Source organism: Convolutriloba macropyga, chromosome 6 (assembly GCF_964194025.1).
Source record: "Convolutriloba macropyga chromosome 6, txConMacr16.3, whole genome shotgun sequence".
NCBI lineage: Eukaryota > Metazoa > Xenacoelomorpha > Acoela > Convolutidae > Convolutriloba > Convolutriloba macropyga.
In genome coordinates this window covers 17441381-17463665 of record NC_134473.1, presented here as the reverse complement: position 1 = coordinate 17463665, position 22285 = coordinate 17441381, and the positions used below count along the sequence as shown (strand labels likewise).

The window sequence follows — 22285 nt, the reverse complement described above, 5'->3', positions numbered from 1 at the left end:
TCCAACTGCAAAGTGGAAGTGTTTTTAAACAAGCAACAAGTGTACAACTCTAACGGACTCTATGGCCACAAAGCCCTGATATCCAATGATTTCAATGCCTCTACAATGAATAATGAAGGAATTTTGGCTTGTCATGGATACGAATTTGAGAAAGATCCTATTGATTATGAAAAAAAGCCCGTTCATAGATAGGGAAGAAGAGCTTTTGTTGAAAGATGGGGTCACCTTATATGGTAAACTTGCAATCGACTTATTTCAATGTGAAAATTTTTTTACTTCCAAATACAAAAATTAGATTCAAATTGATTCGAACGAGACCAAATTTTTACTTGATTTCCTACAATCCCCTTGTTTCCCTTAGAGCTCTTGACTGTTCACTTTTCATGAGACGTATTGTCGTTAATGAAGTCTATCACCAGACAATCAAGTATCAACTAACACATCAACCAGCTTGCTATACTTTTATGGAGACAATTGCGCGAACCTTTATTATTCCCTCCGGACAAAATCAATTTATTCAGGAAAATGTTTTCAATAATGCTCCAATCAGATGAATTGCAATAGCAATGAACACTAATTCAGCATTCACCGGACATTTTCAAGAAAATCCTTTTCATTATCGAAAGTCTGGACTGCGGGAGCTGAGAATTGTTCGAGGGGGGAGAGCTGTTGTCTCAATTGATACATCCAACAATTGTAGAGCTTATATTACAACTATGAAGGCAATGTACTTTAACGAAGAAATACCTGCGTTACCGAATGATTTCTTTACAGATCATTATGTGCTTGTATTCGATCTCACCTCACTCCAAGATGCTGGTGAAAATGTTCATTATCCTGAACTCAGTGGGGAAAGTCTTCGTTTAGAAATGTTCTTTGAATGTCCGCTAACCAATGTAACCGAGCTGATTGTTCTCGGAAAACGAATCTCAATAGTTAAAATTGATCAGTTTGGAACAGTTGCTAAAAATGTCTGAAGAACTCTGCATTAATCAAGATTTTTTATTTTCTTTTCATTTTTTTATGGTTTTTATGTTATTGCCTTCTGCGTTGGAACAATTGTTGGATGTGTACTTTCATCACCCAGTTGCAACACTTTTCATACTATAATATCAAGATAGGGGATGGATGAAATTTGGGGTAGACCTACTCCAAACTTATATGTATACCTTATTTGTGCAGTATTCCTGGGACTTTTAATCATCATTTTTATCTTTCATCCCGTTGTCACCAGTAACAGTGAAGACAGTAAGTAAATCTACAGAAGATCTGATACGTACAATTCCCCAATCTAAGGATTGTTGCTTTTTTTGAAAAGAAAGAATCATTTCAACTTGATTGTAATGTGAGAAATCCCTGTTCCAATGGAGCTTGCGAATTGAAACAGAAAACTATTTGTCATGGATAATCAATCTCTTCAACAAATTATTGAACGCATTCCTGAGCTAAATTTCAAATACATTGGATCGTTTCCGGCAGATTTCATTCCAAATTTACCCAAATTCAGCTTTGCAATCATTAACACTGCTTCGAGTAAAGAAGTCGGTGAACATTGTATATTGATTGCTCGACTCAACAGAAATTACTATTATGCGGATTCTCTGACTCGATCAGTAACACATTACAAATTTTTAGGTAAAAAGTATCGAAAAATATTACATCGACCACTTCAGAAGATGCACAATTTGTGTGGATTCTACGCAATTTTTGCCGCATTTCAACTATTTAAGTTTTTCCAAACCAACTTGAACAATATTCATGATGTGCACGTGTTGAATATTATAAGTAACTATATTTAGTACTGTTCATTTTGGTATTTAATAAGCTGAAGTTAATAAAGTCGATAGTATTTGTTTCTCGTAACTGTTTCTCGTTAGTTTACTAAACTTTTTTTATCGAACTTTATTAACCACTCGGATAAGTGTATCTTAATGTTCATTGAAATTTATACATTTTATTGTAAATGATTGAGTAAATTTGTAATTTGATTCTCATAACTTATACTGTGTCTTTCATTTTATACCATTTTAATTCATTTTTTTCTTTTGTTTTACATCTTTTTTTCAAATAATATACAAAAAATAATGCATCTATGCATGTATTTAGCAAAATCGCGCAGTGGGAGCGCGCTGGGCCCATAACCCAGAGGACGGTAGATCGAAACTACCTCTTGCTATTTTGACTTTTTCCAATTAATGAGCGTGCAAAAGACAATTGTTACACAATTGATTCAAACAATTAAGGGAACAATTTTTGCAATTGACCGAAAACTTAATAACCAAAATTCAACATGTCAAATAATTACCCCTCAGATAATTAGGGTAATTGAAAACCCACGCCAAATAATTTCACAATATAATATGAGCTAAAATTTGTAAACAAAAATTCATCATGTCGCATAATTACCCCTCAGATAATTACAGCAATTAGTTACCCACGCCAATTCTATTGTTCTCATGTAAACACTTAATAACTACACAAAAATTGATATTTTCTCTAAAAATTTCAGCCAATCAGAAGCGTCTCCGAACCTAACCCCACATTTGCACCGACTATACTACTTATATATGTGCATGCACAAATACATGCACAAAACCTATGCCCTATCTTAATACATGGCGGCGACTATAACTAATCCTAATACATGTTGGCGGCTCTAACGAATCTTAATACATGTCGCCGGCTATAGCTAACCTTAATACATGTCGCCGGATATATCTAGTCTTAATACATGTCGCCGGCTATAACTAATCTTAATACATGTCGCCGGCTAATACATGCAGATTCTATACCTAATCTTAATACATGCTATCTATACCCTATCTTAATACATTTGAGAGGTCCCTCAAGCCTGGTACTACGCTATACCCTATCTTAGTACGTGGGGATCTCATCCCCCCGGGGAGGGTAGCTTACTATATTACTACTTATGAGAACTGGGATTCAGAGTTCAAATCCAAGGAAATAAAATAAAAATTGATGACTTGGCTTCCAATATTTCAAAAGTAACGTCGCCTTCAGTTGGTGTGCGAAACATATGATCTTAAAAGAAAAAAAATGGAGAGAGCAAGAAACTAGACAAAAGAGAATTATTTTTTTTAGTAACTAGTGATGCTAAACTTATCCAAACACGTTATATTATTCGGACCATTCACACTCTTTATACCAAGAGCAACATTTTTGAAGACAAAACAAACAAAAATACGCCAAAACCAGAACTCATCTCAAAATCACTTAAAGGATAGTAGGATAGTAAAATGTGGCTCTCCATAAAGAGCCCAATCCAGTATATCACTACAGAAAATTTTTGCTTTTATTTAAAATTAATCTTCCATTAAGAGTTCTTTCAAAATCCCAATTGTTTTTAGTCGATTAAATCCATCGATAATATCACTAAAGAACAATAAGAACACACAAAAGATTATTGACTGCAGACATTATGAAACGTTACCTGTTCCCGGTAAAAAGATTATTGGTTTCTGTTTATAAGGTTCTACTTTTTTTCATCCCGATTCATTTAACCCCGCATATTTTAACCCCGTATTTTTTAACCCCTCTATCATTTAACCCCTATATCTTTTCACCCCTCTATCTTTTCATCCCGTCAACTAGGAGTCGACATTAAAGGCATTTTTTGCCATAATTAAGTAGATAACTTAATCCCATGTTTGGTTGTGATAGTTTCATATCAAGTCCCACGGGACGCTAAGGCATGGCCATGGCCCGCAAGTCATGGCCAAATGACTATATTGTTAACTAAATGCTCTGTTTTACAAAAGATAGATTAAAATTGGGGTGAAATGATAGAGGGGTTAAATGATGGAGGGGTGAAAAAATTGGGATTAAATGATAGGGGTTAAATGAATAGGGGTGAAAAAGCGGGACACTGTTTATAATTAGACTTAACGTTAAGACAGCAAAAAACATAAGTGAAGGCTGAAATCAGAAGTTCAACAAAGTTTCACGAAACCCTAATGCCAAAATCATAAAAACAAATAAGCTACTGAACGAGAATACCTGATAGGTTTGCTTATGTTTTTAAGCCATTGAAGATACTTTTCATCAACGACAGTAAGTGACAACACTACCAAATTTACATCAATAACAAAAGAACTAAAATTAAGTACAACACTTTATGGATCCATAATGAGTCCAAAAGAACTCATTCAATTTCCGATGATCAATTCAAACGATAAAATCTCAGTAACGTCAGAATACTTCTGTTAAATTTTGAAGCATTTGTAAAATTCACAAAAAACAGCAGTATTATTATTATTCAAATTTCAGTACGTGAAAGAAAATTAATGTCTAAAAACCAAAAAGTTTGCTGAGGCAAATTATTGTCACTTTAATTTATAAATTAATATCTATTGCATTTCGACTTTTCGTTGACATCAAAGAAAGGAAAACAGAAAATTTTGCGGCAATGATATAATAATAAGAAAAGATGGCTCCCAATACAATCCAAATCCTTTGGATTGATAAAAATTAGATTGAGACTAATAAGAGCTGCTTCGATTTCTGTTCACGCGACTATTAGCAACACGAAATTGTTGCAAATATTAACGTAACTGGTCTAATGTATCTAAAATCGATCAAAAGTTACAATAAATGGGAACAGTATCTTCCATTCTGCCCCCTGAGATATAAGCTCTCAATTGTAGAGATCAAGTATTGCATGTAAGATATAAAAACATTCAGGAAAGATCATTAAATAGTTTTTCGAAAAAAAATTGAATTGCTTCATAAATTTTTAATAAAAAAAGGTGAGCGAAAGCGTTCAGCGCGATTGAAAATAGTTCCCGGTAAATCAATCACATTCTCGTTTGACATAAACTAAGAAACGTCTGCTAATTTCGTTTTTATAATTCTCGTCTTATTATTCTAATATTATTCATTTCCTGTCACCTTAATTTGATCATGTCGTAACGCCTGTTGTTATGATTTCATCGAAAATTTATTCACATTTCATTTTCAACATTTTCTGTAAAAATGCATAAATTTGGTTTCACAGTTCTCACTTTTCTGCGCTATTGTTTGATTGTTTGTAGCACTGAAAGTGAAAATCGAGATTATTTTTACGAAAAAGTTGGCAAAACCTACAGGACATTACATTACACTCGGTTTTCACCTGGCGCTACCTTCATAGTTCTGCTCAAAATTGACAACCCATTAGTTCCTGATTACGAGTACATTTCTAGTCAGTTTGTCAACAAGACTGATGAAAAGAAGCCCAAAGAGCCAATCAAGTTTGAAAACGTCCCGATTGGCAACTATTATGAAGTAAGTGAAGTTAAAAAATGATTGCAGCGGAGCTATGATTTAATCAAAATATTGGACAGTAATTCGATTTAATAATATAAATACACGTTAAACAGTCACTCATAACTTCTCGCTCTCACTAAGGAAATTTTGAATGTCTCATTTTTGATTCATAAAATAGCATAATTAATGTCATTTTTCCGGAACAATAATTTAATCACGAACTGAGGACGCATAAACTGAAGGAGCGTTCGTTTACCATTCATAATTTTGATGTTTATTGAAAAATGGGAAAGTTTCGAAGCTTACAATAAACAGCTCTAAATATTACTCAAGATTTTTGTACTGTTTGGGGCGTTTATTTTATTTGCTGTAAAATAAGTGCAATTTGTAGCCTCTTTGAACAATGTTTGAACATTTAAGTTCACATTTCAGTTCAGAGAGTTCGTGTATGACTACAGAGGGACTGTGTCAATGATAGTGATCTACAAGGACTATGGACTCATGGATATCCCACCTGTCAAGTTCTCCTCTGGTCAACTGAGTGACTCCCTCACAGTCCAGTTTGACTTCTCTATCTGGGCTATCACCGAATATGCTTGGAGGTTAATGGAGCTAGACGGTATGTTCAAAAAGACATTCAATGACTTGGAATCCACATAATATTTGAGAAACTGGACTTTTAAAAATTTATTTAAATAGTGCATTCCCTGTGGTTAACATTAACTTTTCTATTTGTAAGAATCAAGAAAATGTTTTATTGTCTTTAACAATCAGTCAAGAGTATCTGACATTTCAGCAACCCTTTCTCTTAAGTTCCGTTCCTTCAATCCGTCTGTCTTTTTGGCAGTTCAAAAACAAGCAAAGAATCGAGCAAAGATTAGTGGCGAAATCAGTTTACAACTTAAGTTCTTGAAAAACTTAAGCTCGAACCGGATCAAAATCATAAATTGGAAAGATTTAAACAATGGAGATAGAGACTCCACCAGAACTCAACGCTTTTAAACACAAATGGACAAGTTGGAGCTCAAATGCTGTGGTTGATTGCTCTACTCACCTAACGCTGTACTGGTACTTTGAAGCGTAGGCAAAAATAATATGGTTGGCAAACAAAATTAAGAGACTGTCATCCATCAAAAGAGAAAAATTTCTCTTTTGAATATTTGATAAAAAGCTATGTAATCAAATACTTGAAATTTAAAGCCATCGATGTTCTCGAATATTATTCCCAGCTTTTGAACACAATGCGCTAAATCTTAAAAAGAGTGTCGCTTTGTTTTTTGTAATTTCAAATCAAATTCAGCGGTACAATCTGGAACACCATTTCTGGACATAAATGTATATAGTTCGAAAAATTTCTAGCAACCGAAGAGTTGACGAGTATATTGTTTGATAGTTTGTAATAGAAGCTGAAGTAAAGTATACCATTACATAAGCAAACCAATTTTGAAAAGGATGCCAAAATGATAAATTGATAATATCACCAAAATTTTAGATTCTTTCTTCAAATTTTTCAAATGAGTTTTCATCACCTGTTTTTGCTGAAAAATATAAATGCGCTGCGACCACGCATATTGAAATATTACCTGAAACTTTTTTTAAAATAACATAACGAAAAAAATACATTGTTTTGAAAAAGTTACAACAAAAGTTATTTCTCAGCTGAAATCTACGTCTAGTCCGACTATTGCCTTCTTTCTCCTGGAAAACTGAAATGATAAAATCAGGTTATTAACTGCTACAGATTTCTCAAAATTCTCTTAGAAGCAAAAGCGACAACGAGAGAGACCACGAAAAAGAGTAGCGTAATATACCATCCAACATTTACATCTACTAAACTGTGTTTTTAGCTATCTAATATTTGAAATTCAGCACACTTTTGGGCCGCAAATTTCGGATTTGAAGTCAGGTTAATTTAAAAACATATTAACAAGAAAAATGTTTCACTATAACTTAGATAAAAAGAAGAATAAATCAATTGAATCCTTCGTTAGACATCTCTGTATGGAAACTTAGTTAATCGCTAAGTTATCGTCAGTTCAATTCTTGAACAAATCAGTTTGTCATTTGGACACATTATGAAGTTGCTACCCACATAAAATTGTTTTCACTGTTGGAGTGTGATCCTCATGACCAGCGTGCTTGTAGTTTGGTTGTTAATTTCAGTCTCTCCGCTCATAGGGTGAGATCACGAGGGAAAAAATCCACTCACTGCTATTTTCTTCCGTTGTTACCTTGAATTAGAACCAATATTCTCCTCTCTTTGGGTGATTTATTTTCAACGCTATTGGGGCTCTAGCAAATATCAATTGCATGTGGAATAAAATGAATGCCTGTCTCTGAACAATTGTTTTCATGTTCCGTTCTTCTGCTGCTTCAAGCATGATCAGCAATCAATGCCGTAATTTGAAATAATTTTGTTTGCAACGATGCAGTCATAGTTATGTCAAAGGCATCTGGCCTACCTGCTTGCCAAGATGGAATGTGAATATGCACACTATATATAATATTTATTTTACAGAAAAGTGTTTAAAAACCAGGTATTTAAATTATATTTTAGTGTTTTTTTAAGAGAAGTTTCCAGGTTTATTACTACTTAATTCTATCCTGACAATGAGCTGATACCTCTAAAAACATTATTGTGTAATCAAATTGATCCCAAAAAATTGACAAGATTTCAGTTGAGCGTATAATCAATGACCTAACCAGAGAACTGTCAAATGAAAAATTGGCGAACTGTATCTTTTATTATTTACTTCACTATTACCTACTTCTGCTCGGCAGTAGCTTAGAAATAACTAAAAAATCCTTAAAAAATGAGAGAAAAGTTGTATCATTCCAAATCTCGGTACCTTTTCAAAATAACTGATTTTCCAAAAAGAGTTTAGATATACATTCCGTGCATTCAAATACGCAACTATAATTTTTAACTTAATATTATCCGTTAGTCGTTATGGACACAAACATTTTGTATATTAGGGTCTCAAAAGTATCTATTTAAATGTTCTGTTTCCGATTTAGACTGTAGTTTGGGCACATTTCAGCAAATCACATTCATTGCATTTTTAATATTACGAATTCGGGATCGGTGAAATGTTAAGAAATGCAGTGAATTGCGGAGAACATTTTAAGGTTTTCATTTATTTGTGATCAGTTAGTTTGTCACCACATTCGCCGTATTTATTGATTAAATTTTCCAATCGCATTAACCTCAACTCTTACATTATACCAACAACGAGGTGCTCAATTTGGGTGCTTTATTTGGACAAGGTAAATTAATCTTTTACAAATTTTGCAAAGTCGACTTCTGGATCTAGGCGATGAGTTGTAGTTTATGCGGTGTTATTTTATCTTCAGGTGATGTATCCAGGTTGGTGTTGGAGGGTGGAGTTGAGAGGAAAGATCAGAAGATACAGCTGAGGCCACTCAAGTACAACACAGAGTACCTTCTATATTACTATGCTGAAGAGCGGGTTGCAACCATCCGTAAGTAAAACACGTTATATGACACCCCGGTCATAGTATTTAATCAATAATGAGTATAAAATGCGCTGAAAAACCTTTATCTATCTACCACCACAGCGGAAGGGGAAGTGGAGAATGGGAGAGAACCGGCACAAAGAGGTAGCTCGATACAGTCACAGTTGCAGTTTTTCATAGAAGCCTACCTGTGAAAAGCACGTGTTCAATGAAAATTGAAACTTCATAATATTAATTTCTTGGCCAGATATAATGATTTCCTTAAATAAAACTAATTTTTGTCCGTAATTTTAAAGTTTGAAATCTAATATCCTTGGCCTTGATCTCATCACTTGGATGAAGGCACCTGATATCAGGTTGGTTAGTCTGGCATACAAATAAAAGTTATGCTATTGATTAAATTTATAGTGCGAATCTTACTTTCCTTTGGTTCTCGCGAGAAATCTTTGCGGCCGTAAAAAAAAACAATTGATATTTGGTGAGCCAAAAATCATCCATTCAAACAACTAGCAGTCACGCGCCAACTGCAAAAATCTCAAAATCAATATAAAACATTTGACAATTAGAGAGATGAGCTGAGGGTGGGAAAAAAGAAAAATCTACATAAAAACACAAAATTTTTTAAATTGCTCTCGAACAACGTTTGAAGCGAATATTGGAGTCAGTTTATTAATAGCCGCACAGCGATAGCTGGGGCTATTATTGGCCTTCTCTTGGTTTTTTACAATTCAAAGAATTTGAGTTGTATTGGTGCGCTATGTTTTTTTTTAAAGATGTGTTCACAAATTTTTCAAAGAGTTAGATCTTTCAAAACGGGATAAACAGGTAAAGCCCAGCGGGCATTAAGTTTCATTAGAGGCCCAAAGTGGGCTTTAGTAGTACTTCAAGTGCTTATAATGGTGCAATTGCTGGGATGGCCTTAAGTTAAGGTTAAAAGGTCATTCTTAGGAGTTTTTGGTCTCAAAATGATGCAATTTTTCATGTTTTTTGTGATTTTTTTGAGTTTTTTGATTGATTAGTCCTAGGTTGAAGTTTTTAAAATTTGATGAAGGCATTTTGCGAGACAAAATTACTTGTTATGACCATTTTATGAGCTATATGGTTTGGTACTAAAAACACAAACACGCAAAATAATACTAATTTTCGCAATTTTTTCAGTTTTTAAAAAATTTTTGTCATTTTTTAGCAGTTTTTTAGCCCAAGGTGTCAAGAACTCTCCACTAGAGTTTGATAAAGGATCTGATGATAGATAACTGCATAATTTCTAATGTTAATGGTTTTCAATTTTTTGCCATCATGAATTTTAGCGTTTTTTGACAAAACTTTCAATTTTGTTCATATTTTTTAACATTTATTGTTATCATTCGTTTCACTTGAGTCCCAGGGGCCAGAACACCTCATTATGGGTTGGATAATAAGTTACTAAAAAAATTTTAGTTGCTATGGAATAGGTTTAACTTTTGAATATCACAAATTTTAGCAATTTTTTTTGACTAAATTCGCATTTTTTTCAGGTTTTTGAAAATTTTTGTAATTTTTTTCCGTTTTTCTAGGTTCAAGGAACAGGCAATCTCCTTTGAGGTTTGCTAATAGGACACTGCATAGTTTCTAGTAACAATGGAATGGTGATTAACTTTTTTTCTCGAATTTTAGCATTTTTTGATAAAATCTGCAATTTTGTTAAGGTTTCCTAAAGTTTTTGTCAGTTTCTGATATTCGTCCATTCTCAAGTGCCGGAAAACCAATTCCACGTTCAGATAAAAATTGACTGCATGGTTTTTGTTTTCAATAGATTTGTTTTCAACAATTTAACCTTTCGACTTTAAGAAGTTTTTTTTGATAAAATTTGCAATTTTTTTAAAAAACATTTGGTTTTTAAAAACATTTGTATTTATTTATTTTTTTGGCCTCAGTAGCCAGGTAACCTCATCCAGGTTTTGATAGTATGTAATTAAATAGCTGCTAGGGGGCAATTGAACGGCTTTCAACATTTTAATAGAACAAATTTCTATTTCTTGAAGTTTGACATTTTTTCTAAAAATTATTGCCTATCGATCTATGAGCCAATGATTTTTTAAAGCTTGGAATTGGGTTACTGGATAGCCTCTAGAGACACAGAAATGATTCTGAAGATATTTATGTCAAGATTTTCAGCAAACTTACTTTATATTTTGCAATTGATTTCTTTTTTTTTCTCGAGTTAATCGAACTTCTAGGGCCAATGAATATTTTTCAGGTCTTGCAGATATAATACTGGAACCATTTCAGAAACAAAAATTGGTTTTGAACATGTTTTTGTAATAGGTATTTTTAAAGGGAAAATTTTGCCTTAGGTTTAAAAGCTTTTAAAAGATTTAGCAATGAGTATAATTTTGTTTAGTTTTGATTCTTTTAGTTTCTCAATATTTTGATGATTTTGTTTGTGTTCTGGCTGGCATTATCCAATTGTTCTGCTGGTCAGGTAGAGTAGGTTTGAATTTTTCATTCAATTCTTTGAACTGTTTTTCAGGACTTGTCCTGCTATGTTTTTTTATTTCGTCGTCATGATTTTTGTTACGACCATATGACGTCACAGCCACTTTTTGTTCATTCGTTCATGCAATTTCAACTGAATTGCATGTGTGACGTCATTTTTCGCGCTTAGTGGAGCGAGTTTTTTTGTTCATGCACGTGATTAAATTTTTGGTCACACTTGACTTACCTCACTCTCAAGAATGTCTTCATCAATTTGAAATTGACTTTTATTTACTTTAATTCAAAGAGATAAGGTCAAATGGGCGTGTGTCACTCTAAATTAAGGTTGTTTAAGACCAACTAATAGAGGCAGCAATAACTTATACAGGTTTATAATCAAAATATAATTTTTTTGGGTCTGTCTTTTACTGTTTTTTTTAGACTGTCGATCTACGAATCTATTGCGGCTATTTTCTGGCAATCTGCCAGCTATGTTTCTTTTTTGTAGAAAATTCCTTTGACCATTTTTTCTAAATCATTAATTAATTGACTTCAGTGATTTAAGTTGCAGCGTTAATATATTCTCTAATTGTACTTTTCACCGAAGCTGCTGAATAGAGAGGACTACACGGTTAGCAGGGCAATTTTGAGTTATTGTAAGTGTGGGACCCCTCCACCTCCTGTTCCCCTCCCCCACACCCCTCTTTTCTGCTCACATCGCACTCTTTCGTAGCCCCCCACCCCAAACGCACTGAAACTCGCCCTAAGAATAAGCTTTTGTTCCTCTCTCCCACTCTTTGCTGATGATAATCTTTTACCCCAACGCACAAAGGTTGTCCCTCAAATTAAGCTAGCTACTACCAATCAGCTAATGTTTAGTCTGATTTTCTTGTTCTCCTATCTTTTTTCGGTATGTGGACCATTTGCCAAATTTAATGTTACCCAAAGCCAACTTACCCAATTTACCCTATTGCTAAGTTTACCAGAACGACTATTTAGCCGATTATATAATTAAATGGTTCGTGGGACTTGATATGAAACTATCACAACCAAACATGGGATTACAATATCCACATAAATATTTTAAATCATCCTTGCAATAGTGACTGCTGATTTTTAATCGGATAATTGAACGAAGAGATCAAAGAGCATTGGGTAAGTTGATATTGGGTAATATGGCATTGGGTAAAGTGGCCTTTAATTCTTTTCTCCTTTGTCTCGTACTCCTTTGAATAGCAACTGGGTGGAAAAAAGTTTGAGAACAAATATTAAAATTCGCAAGCAGAGTTTCGTCTCTCTTTCATATGTGGGAGATTTTATTGTGCACTAACATTTTTTTTGTCATTGATAAAATGCATAAATCTGGTTTCACAGTTCTCACTTTTCTGCGCTATTGTTTGAATGTTTGTAGCACTGAAAGTGAAAATCGAGATTATTTTTACGAAAAAGTTGGCAAAACCTACAGGACATTACATTACACTCGGTTTTCACCTGGCGCTACCTTCATTGTTCTGCTCAAAATCGATAACCCGTTAGTTCCTGATTACGAGTACATTTCTAGTCAGTTTGTCAACAAGACTGATGAAAAGAAGCCCAAAGAGCCAATCAAGTTTGAAAACGTCCCGATTGGCAACTATTATGAAGTAAGTGAAGTTAAAAAATGATTGCAGCGGAGCTATGATTTAATCAAAATATTGGACAGTAATTCGATTTAATAATATAAATACACGTTAAACAGTCACTCATAACTTCTCGCTCTCACTAAGGAAATTTTGAATGTCTCATTTTTGATTCATAAAATAGCATAATTAATGTCATTTTTCCGGAACAATAATTTAATCACGAACTGAGGACGCATAAACTGAAGGAGCGTTCATTTACCATTCATAATTTTGATGTTTATTGAAAAATGGGAAAGTTTCGAAAGCTTACAATAAACAGCTCTAAATATTACTCAACATTTTTGTACTGTTTGGAGCGTTTATTTTATTTGCTGTAAAATAAGTGCAATTTGTAGCCTCTTTGAACAATGTTTGAACATTTAAGTTCACATTTCAGTTCAGAGAGTTCGTGTATGACTACAGAGGGACTGTGTCAATGATAGTGATCTACAAGGACTATGGACTCATGGATATCCCACCTGTCAAGTTCTCCTCTGGTCAACTGAGTGACTCCCTCACAGTTCAGTTTGACTTCTCTATCTGGGCTATCACCGAATATGCTTGGAGGTTAATGGAGCTAGACGGTATGTTCAAAAAGACATTCAATGACTTGGAATCCACATAATATTTGAGAAACTGGACTTTTAAAAATTTATTTAAATAGTGCATTCCCTGTGGTTAACATTAACTTTTCTATTTGTAAGAATCAAGAAAATGTTTTATTGTCTTTAACAATCAGTCAAGAGTATCTGACATTTCAGCAACCCTTTCTCTTAAGTTCCGTTCCTTCAATCCGTCTGTCTTTTTGGCAGTTCAAAAACAAGCAAAGAATCGAGCAAAGATTAGTGGCGAAATCAGTTTACAACTTAAGTTCTTGAAAAACTTAAGCTCGAACCGGATCAAAATCATAAATTGGAAAGATTTAAACAATGGAGATAGAGACTCCACCAGAACTCAACGCTTTTAAACACAAATGGACAAGTTGGAGCTCAAATACTGTGGTTGATTGCTCTACTCACCTAACGCTGTACTGGTACTTTGAAGCGTAGGCAAAAATAATATGGTTGGCAAACAAAATTAAGAGACTGTCATCCATCAAAAGAGAAAAATTTCTCTTTTGAATATTTGATAAAAAGCTATGTAATCAAATACTTGAAATTTAAAGCCATCGATGTTCTCGAATATTATTCCCAACTTTTGAACACAATGCTCTAAATCTTAAAAAGAGTGTCGCTTTGTTTTTTGTAATTTCAAATCAAATTCAGCGGTACAATCTGGAACACCATTTCTGGACATAAATGTATATAGTTCGAAAAATTTCTAGCAACCGAAGAGTTGACGAGTATATTGTTTGATAGTTTGTAATAGAAGCTGAAGTAAAGTATACCATTACATAAGCAAACCGATTTTGAAAAGGATGCCAAAATGATAAATTGATAATATCACCAAAATTTTAGATTCTTTCTTCAAATTTTTCAAATGAGTTTTCATCACCTGTTTTTGCTGAAAAATATAAATGCGCTGCGACCACGCATATTGAAATATTACCTGAAACTTTTTTTAAAATAACATAACGAAAAAAATACATTGTTTTGAAAAAGTTACAACAAAAGTTATTTCTCAGCTGAAATCTACGTCTAGTCCGACTATTGCCTTCTTTCTCCTGGAAAACTGAAATGATAAAATCAGGTTATTAACTGCTACAGATTTCTCAAAATTCTCTTAGAAGCAAAAGCGACAACGAGAGAGACCACGAAAAAGAGTAGCGTAATATACCATCCAACATTTGCATCTACTCAACTGTGTTTTTAGCTATCTAATATTTGAAATTCAGCACACTTTTGGGCCGCAAATTTCGGATTTGAAGTCAGGTTAATTTAAAAACATATTAACAAGAAAAATGTTTCACTATAACTTAGATAAAAAGAAGAATAAATCAATTGAATCCTTCGTTAGACATCTCTGTATGGAAACTTAGTTAATCGCTAAGTTATCGTCAGTTCAATTCTTGAACAAATCAGTTTGTCATTTGGACACATTATGAAGTTGCTACCCACATAAAATTGTTTTCACTGTTGGAGTGTGATCCTCATGACCAGCGTGCTTGTAGTTTGGTTGTTAATTTCAGTCTCTCCGCTCATAGGGTAAGATCACGAGGGAAAAAATCCACTCACTGCTATTTTCTTCCGTTGTTACCTTGAATTAGAACCAATATTCTCCTCTCTTTGGGTGATTTATTTTCAACGCTATTGGGGCTCTAGCAAATATCAATTGCATGTGGAATAAAATGAATGCCTGTCTCTGAACAATTGTTTTCATGTTCCGTTCTTCTGCTGCTTCAAGCATGATCAGAAATCAATGCCGTAATTTGAAATAATTTTGTTTGCAACGATGCAGTCATAGTTATGTCAAAGGCATCTGGCCTACCTGCTTGCCAAGATGGAATGTGAATATGCACACTATATATAATATTTATTTTACAGAAAAGTGTTTAAAAACCAGGTATTTAAATTATATTTTAGTGTTTTTTTAAGAGAAGTTCCCAGGTTTATTACTACTTAATTCTATCCTGACAATGAGCTGATACCTCTAAAAACATTATTGTGTAATCAAATTGATCCCAAAAAATTGACAAGATTTCAGTTGAGCGTATAATCAATGACCTAACCAGAGAACTGTCAAATGAAAAATTGGCGAACTGTATCTTTTATTATTTACTTCACTATTACCTACTTCTGCTCGGCAGTAGCTTAGAAATAACTAAAAAATCCTTAAAAAATGAGAGAAAAGTTGTATCATTCCAAATCTCGGTACCTTTTCAAAATAACTGATTTTCCAAAAAGAGTTTAGATATACATTCCGTGCATTCAAATACGCAACTATAATTTTTAACTTAATATTATCCGTTAGTCGTTATGGACACAAACATTTTGTATATTAGGGTCTCAAAAGTATCTATTTAAATGTTCTGTTTCCGATTTAGACTGTAGTTTGGGCACATTTCAGCAAATCACATTCATTGCATTTTTAATATTACGAATTCGGGATCGGTGAAATGTTAAGAAATGCAGTGAATTGCGGAGAACATTTTAAGGTTTTCATTTATTTGTGATCAGTTAGTTTGTCACCACATTCGCCGTATTTATTGATTAAATTTTCCAATCGCATTAACCTCAACTCTTACATTATACCAACAACGAGGTGCTCAATTTGGGTGCTTTATTTGGACAAGGTAAATTAATCTTTTACAAATTTTGCAAAGTCGACTTCTGGATCTAGGCGATGAGTTGTAGTTTATGCGGTGTTATTTTATCTTCAGGTGATGTATCCAGGTTGGTGTTGGAGGGTGGAGTTGAGAGGAAAGATCAGAAGATACAGCTGAGGCCACTCAAGTACAACACAGAGTACCTTCTATATTACTATGCTGAAGAGCGGGTTGCAACCATCCGTAAGTAAAACACGTTATATGACACCCCGGTCATAGTATTTAATCAATAATGAGTATAAAATGCGCTGAAATACCTTTATCTATCTACCACCACAGCGGAAGGGGAAGTGGAGAATGGGAGAGAACCGGCACAAAGAGGTAGCTCGATACAGTCACAGTTGAAGTTTTTCATAGAAGCCTACCTGTGAAAAGCACGTGTTCAATGAAAATTGAAACTTCATAATATTAATTTCTTGGCCAGATATAATGATTTCCTTAAATAAAACTAATTTTTGTCCGTAATTTTAAAGTTTGAAATCTAATATCCTTGGCCTTGATCTCATCACTTGGATGAAGGCACCTGATATCAGGTTGGTTAGTCTGGCATACAAATAAAAGTTATGCTATTGATTAAATTTATAGTGCGAATCTTACTTTCCTTTGGTTCTCGCGAGAAATCTTTGCGGCCGTAAAAAAAAAACAATTGATATTTGGTGAGCCAAAAATCATCCATTCAAACAACTAGCAGTCACGCGCCAACTGCAAAAATCTCAAAATCAATATAAAACATTTGACAATTAGAGAGATGAGCTGAGGGTGGGAAAAAAGAAAAATCTACATAAAAACACAAAATTTTTTAAATTGCTCTCGAACAACGTTTGAAGCGAATATTGGAGTCAGTTTATTAATAGCCGCACAGCGATAGCTGGGGCTATTATTGGCCTTCTCTTGGTTTTTTACAATTCAAAGAATTTGAGTTGTATTGGTGCGCTATGTTTTTTTTTTAAAGATGTGTTCACAAATTTTTCAAAGAGTTAGATCTTTCAAAACGGGATAAACAGGTAAAGCCCAGCGGGCATTAAGTTTCATTAGAGGCCCAAAGTGGGCTTTAGTAGTACTTCAAGTGCTTATAATGGTGCAATTGCTGGGATGGCCTTAAGTTAAGGTTAAAAGGTCATTCTTAGGAGTTTTTGGTCTCAAAATGATGCAATTTTTCATGTTTTTTGTGATTTTTTTGAGTTTTTTGATTGATTAGTCCTAAGTTTAAGTTTTTAAAATTTGATGAAGGCATTTTGCGAGACAAAATTACTTGTTATGACCATTTTATGAGCTATATGGTTTGGTACTAAAAACACAAACACGCAAAATAATACTAATTTTCGCAATTTTTTCAGTTTTTAAAAAATTTTTGTCATTTTTTAGCAGTTTTTTAGCCCAAGGTGTCAAGAACTCTCCACTAGAGTTTGATAAAGGATCTGATGATAGATAACTGCATAATTTCTAATGTTAATGGTTTTCAATTTTTTGCCATCATGAATTTTAGCGTTTTTTGACAAAACTTTCAATTTTGTTCATATTTTTTAACATTTATTGTTATCATTCGTTTCACTTGAGTCCCAGGGGCCAGAACACCTCATTATGGGTTGGATAATAAGTTACTAAAAAATTTTAGTTGCTATGGAATAGGTTTAACTTTTGAATATCACAAATTTTAGCAATTTTTTTTTACTAAATTCGCATTTTTTTCAGGTTTTTGAAAATTTTTGTAATTTTTTTCCGTTTTTCTAGGTTCAAGGAACAGGCAATCTCCTTTGAGGTTTGTTAATAGGACACTGCATAGTTTCTAGTAACAATGGAATGGTGATTAACTTTTTTTTCTCGAATTTTAGCATTTTTTGATAAAATCTGCAATTTTGTTAAGGTTTCCTAAAGTTTTTGTCAGTTTTTGATATTCGTCCATTCTCAAGTGCCGGAAAACCAATTCCACGTTCAGATAAAAATTGACTGCATGGTTTTTGTTTTCAATAGATTTGTTTTCAACAATTTAACCTTTCGACTTTAAGAAGTTTTTTTTGATAAAATTTGCAATTTTTTTAAAAAACATTTGGTTTTTAAAAACATTTGTATTTATTTATTTTTTTGGCCTCAGTAGCCAGGTAACCTCATCCAGGTTTTGATAGTATGTAATTAAATAGCTGCTAGGGGGCAATTGAACGGCTTTCAACATTTTAATAGAACAAATTTCTATTTCTTGAAGTTTGACATTTTTTCTAAAAATTATTGCCTATCGATCTATGAGCCAATGATTTTTTAAAGCTTGGAATTGGGTTACTGGATAGCCTCTAGAGACACAGAAATGATTCTGAAGATATTTATGTCAAGATTTTCAGCAAACTTACTTTATATTTTGCAATTGATTTCTTTTTTTTTCTCGAGTTAATCGAACTTCTAGGGCCAATGAATATTTTTCAGGTCTTGCAGATATAATACTGGAACCATTTCAGAAACAAAAATTGGTTTTGAACATGTTTTTGTAATAGGTATTTTTAAAGGGAAAATTTTGCCTTAGGTTTAAAAGCTTTTAAAAGATTTAGCAATGAGTATAATTTTGTTTAGTTTTGATTCTTTTAGTTTCTCAATATTTTGATGATTTTGTTTGTGTTCTGGCTGGCATTATCCAATTGTTCTGCTGGTCAGGTAGAGTAGGTTTGAATTTTTCATTCAATTCTTTGAACTGTTTTTCAGGACTTGTCCTGCTATGTTTTTTTATTTCGTCGTCATGATTTTTGTTACGACCATATGACGTCACAGCCACTTTTTGTTCATTCGTTCATGCAATTTCAACTGAATTGCATGTGTGACGTCATTTTTCGCGCTTAGTGGAGCGAGTTTTTTTGTTCATGCACGTGATTAAATTTTTGGTCACACTTGACTTACCTCACTCTCAAGAATGTCTTCATCAATTTGAAATTGACTTTTATTTACTTTAATTCAAAGAGATAAGGTCAAATGGGCGTGTGTCACTCTAAATTAAGGTTGTTTAAGACCAACTAATAGAGGCAGCAATAACTTATACAGGTTTATAATCAAAATATAATTTTTTTGGGTCTGTCTTTTACTGTTTTTTTTAGACTGTCGATCTACGAATCTATTGCGGCTATTTTCTGGCAATCTGCCAGCTATGTTTCTTTTTTGTAGAAAATTCCTTTGACCATTTTTTCTAAATCATTAATTAATTGACTTCAGTGATTTAAGTTGCAGCGTTAATATATTCTCTAATTGTACTTTTCACCGAAGCTGCTGAATAGAGAGGACTACACGGTTAGCAGGGCAATTTTGAGTTATTGTAAGTGTGGGACCCCTCCACCTCCTGTTCCCCTCCCCCACACCCCTCTTTTCTGCTCACATCGCACTCTTTCGTAGCCCCCCACCCCAAACGCACTGAAACTCGCCCTAAGAATAAGCTTTTGTTCCTCTCTCCCACTCTTTGCTGATGATAATCTTTTACCCCAACGCACAAAGGTTGTCCCTCAAATTAAGCTAGCTACTACCAATCAGCTAATGTTTAGTCTGATTTTCTTGTTCTCCTATCTTTTTTCGGTATGTGGACCATTTGCCAAATTTAATGTTACCCAAAGCCAACTTACCCAATTTACCCTATTGCTAAGTTTACCAGAACGACTATTTAGCCGACTATATAATTAAATGGTTCGTGGGACTTGATATGAAACTATCACAACCAAACATGGGATTACAATGTCCACATAAATATTTTAAATCATCCTTGCAGTAGTGACTGCTGATTTGTAATCGGATAATTGAACGAAGAGATCAAAGAGCATTGGGTAAGTTGATATTGAGTAATATGGCATTGGGTAAAGTGGCCTTTAATTCTTTTCTCCTTTGTCTCGTACTCCCTTGAATAGCAACTGGGTGGAAAAAAGTTTGAGAACAAATATTAAAATTCGCAAGCAGAGTTTCGTCTCTCTTTCATATGTGGTAGATTTTATTGTGCACTAACATTTTTTTTTGTCATTGATTCGGCATTGTCAGAATAATATTTGATAGGTTTTTAATACCTGGAAATACAACTTATAGATACAAAAGAACGGACTCTGGTTATGTACGATCTAACAGTTTTGATACGAGAGTTGGCTTTATCAATTTTTGGTTGACTCTATAGTTTTTCATAATTTTTTTCTGAGAATATTTTTTGGCTTGCTCGAAGGATTTAAGTCAGATCTTTATCAAGCTCTCTACTAGTATGATTACCGATGCTTCTGAAAGAGAGAACTGCAGGTCTTTAAAGGTAATATTGTGTTAGTGTAGGTTTGGGATCCCTCCAGCTTCTGTTCTCCTCCCCATATCCTTCTTTTCTGTTACCATTCCACTCTTTTCTTAAACCCCCCAAATGCACAATGTTTGGGCCTAAGAATAAGCTGTTGGTTCTTTCCTTAATCATTTTCTGATAATCCCTTACCCCAACACACTAAGGTTGTGCCTAAAATTAGGATAGCTACCACTAAACAAGCCAACTCCTAACCTGTCATTGAAGTGCAATCTGACAGCCGGTATTCGCCTATGTTCTTTTAGCATTTTTGACTACTAAAGGTTTCAAATAATATGTGATCAGTTTCACCTATCATACGACATTCAAATTGATAACAAAAACATGCAAAGTGAGGGCAATTAAAACAGTGCAACTGTAATGTTTCAAGTATTAGTTTTTGTATACCCTCCTCATAATGTACCCGTAATGCCCATTTTCTTCCGTTCTCTTTTTCAAACAACCCATTCTGAAAATGTATTTTTTGCCCAGTAATGGAAAAGCAAAGTATTTTTTAAAGCATCTTGGCATTTTTTGTTAAATCTGCAGGCTTCTTGTTCTCTTTTTGAGAATCATTGCGTCAACAATTTTAAAAAAGTGCTCCCCATTTTCTTTCAACCCGAGCGAACCGATATTTTTAAATAACTTTTTAATGCAAAAAAGTAGTTTTAAATCCGCGGGATTGCTAAATACATTTGCTAAAAATTGTTGAGTATATGCAGAAAAATATAATCTTTAACATGCTGTAATAATTGTTTTTCCAGTTTTTATTTGCTTTTTTGTCTGTATCGACATATTATCTACATACTCTCAATAAAAATACAATTTTTGAAAATTATTATACGAGATTGTTTTCTGTTTATCGGAGAACGGTTTTTGTTGTTTTTCAAAGATAGGGCACGACTAACAGCACTATTGAGTTCTGTTCTACCTTTTCTGATGTCAGCGATCAACTGATCTTCAAATTTTTTTAGCCTTGTAACTAGTTACATTTTCAAAGAAATTAATGACATTCTGAGAAACAGACCTAATTATTTGATGAAGAACGGTCTATACCATCCATGGCGGAATTTTTTAAATACATTATGTCGAAAGGCTAGCCTATTACTAAATGACTAACTTCGTCTTAAATAGGTTATAGATTTTGTTGCATTGTAAATAGGAAAAGCGATGATATCTGGGCTCCTGAAAAGAACATTTCCTACCAAAATTGCCAATAAACAAAACTAGTCCAAAACTTTTTCTCTATTGTTTAAGTTCTATTCTACCCTGTGACTATGACCAATATCGTCTATTTCGGTTTGTGCATAGTCTTGTTCTCCAATAAGTGTAAGTTTACCCAGGTTGAGGTGCGCGACCCAAGCCAGCTATAATCATACCGACTTGTTTAATTTTAAATTCTACATTGAGTCGCGTACAGTGGGTACCAGACACTATAGTTTATTCCGTCAGTTTTGCTTTTGTTTCTAGCAAATGGGAAGAAGTTAATTGTGGGATGGAATGCTGTCAGCTTCCATGTGGAGGACCGTACTCCATGGATCACTCTGACTGTGTTAATACTAGCAGTGATTGTTGCAGTCGCTCTACGAATAAGAATGGAAGTCTCGGCAGCCAAAAGGTTGAATCACGAACACGTATTGAACTTTTATAGTCCGTAGCATAAAGCTGAAATGATAGCGGACATTTGAAAGGTCAACGTTCAAATTTAGAACATGCAAATAGCGGCATATTAATCTTCATATGCAAGCCCTAAGTTTTTCGATACTCGATTGCGTTTGAACTTTATGAAACTTGCTTGCGATTTTCATTACGTTGAAACGCAAGCTAACGTTAGAAAAACTGTAGACATGCATATGAACATCAATGTGTCGATATTTGCACGTTCTAAATTTG

The 22285-nt window shown here is 33.8% G+C and overlaps 1 protein-coding gene across 1 annotated transcript; it reads left to right on the top strand.

Annotated features, from left to right (window-relative positions):
• The first annotated feature begins 4950 nt into the window (after positions 1-4950).
• On the top strand, positions 4951-22050 carry LOC142341245 (uncharacterized). Its single transcript, XM_075392165.1, has 7 exons — positions 4951-5283; positions 5698-5884; positions 8620-8748; positions 12571-12839; positions 13255-13441; positions 16177-16305; positions 21863-22050. The coding sequence occupies exons 1-7, from the start codon at positions 4993-4995 to the stop codon at positions 22048-22050; spliced, it is 1380 nt and encodes a 459-aa protein (XP_075248280.1). The 5' UTR covers positions 4951-4992.
• Positions 22051-22285: the final 235 nt, after the last annotated feature.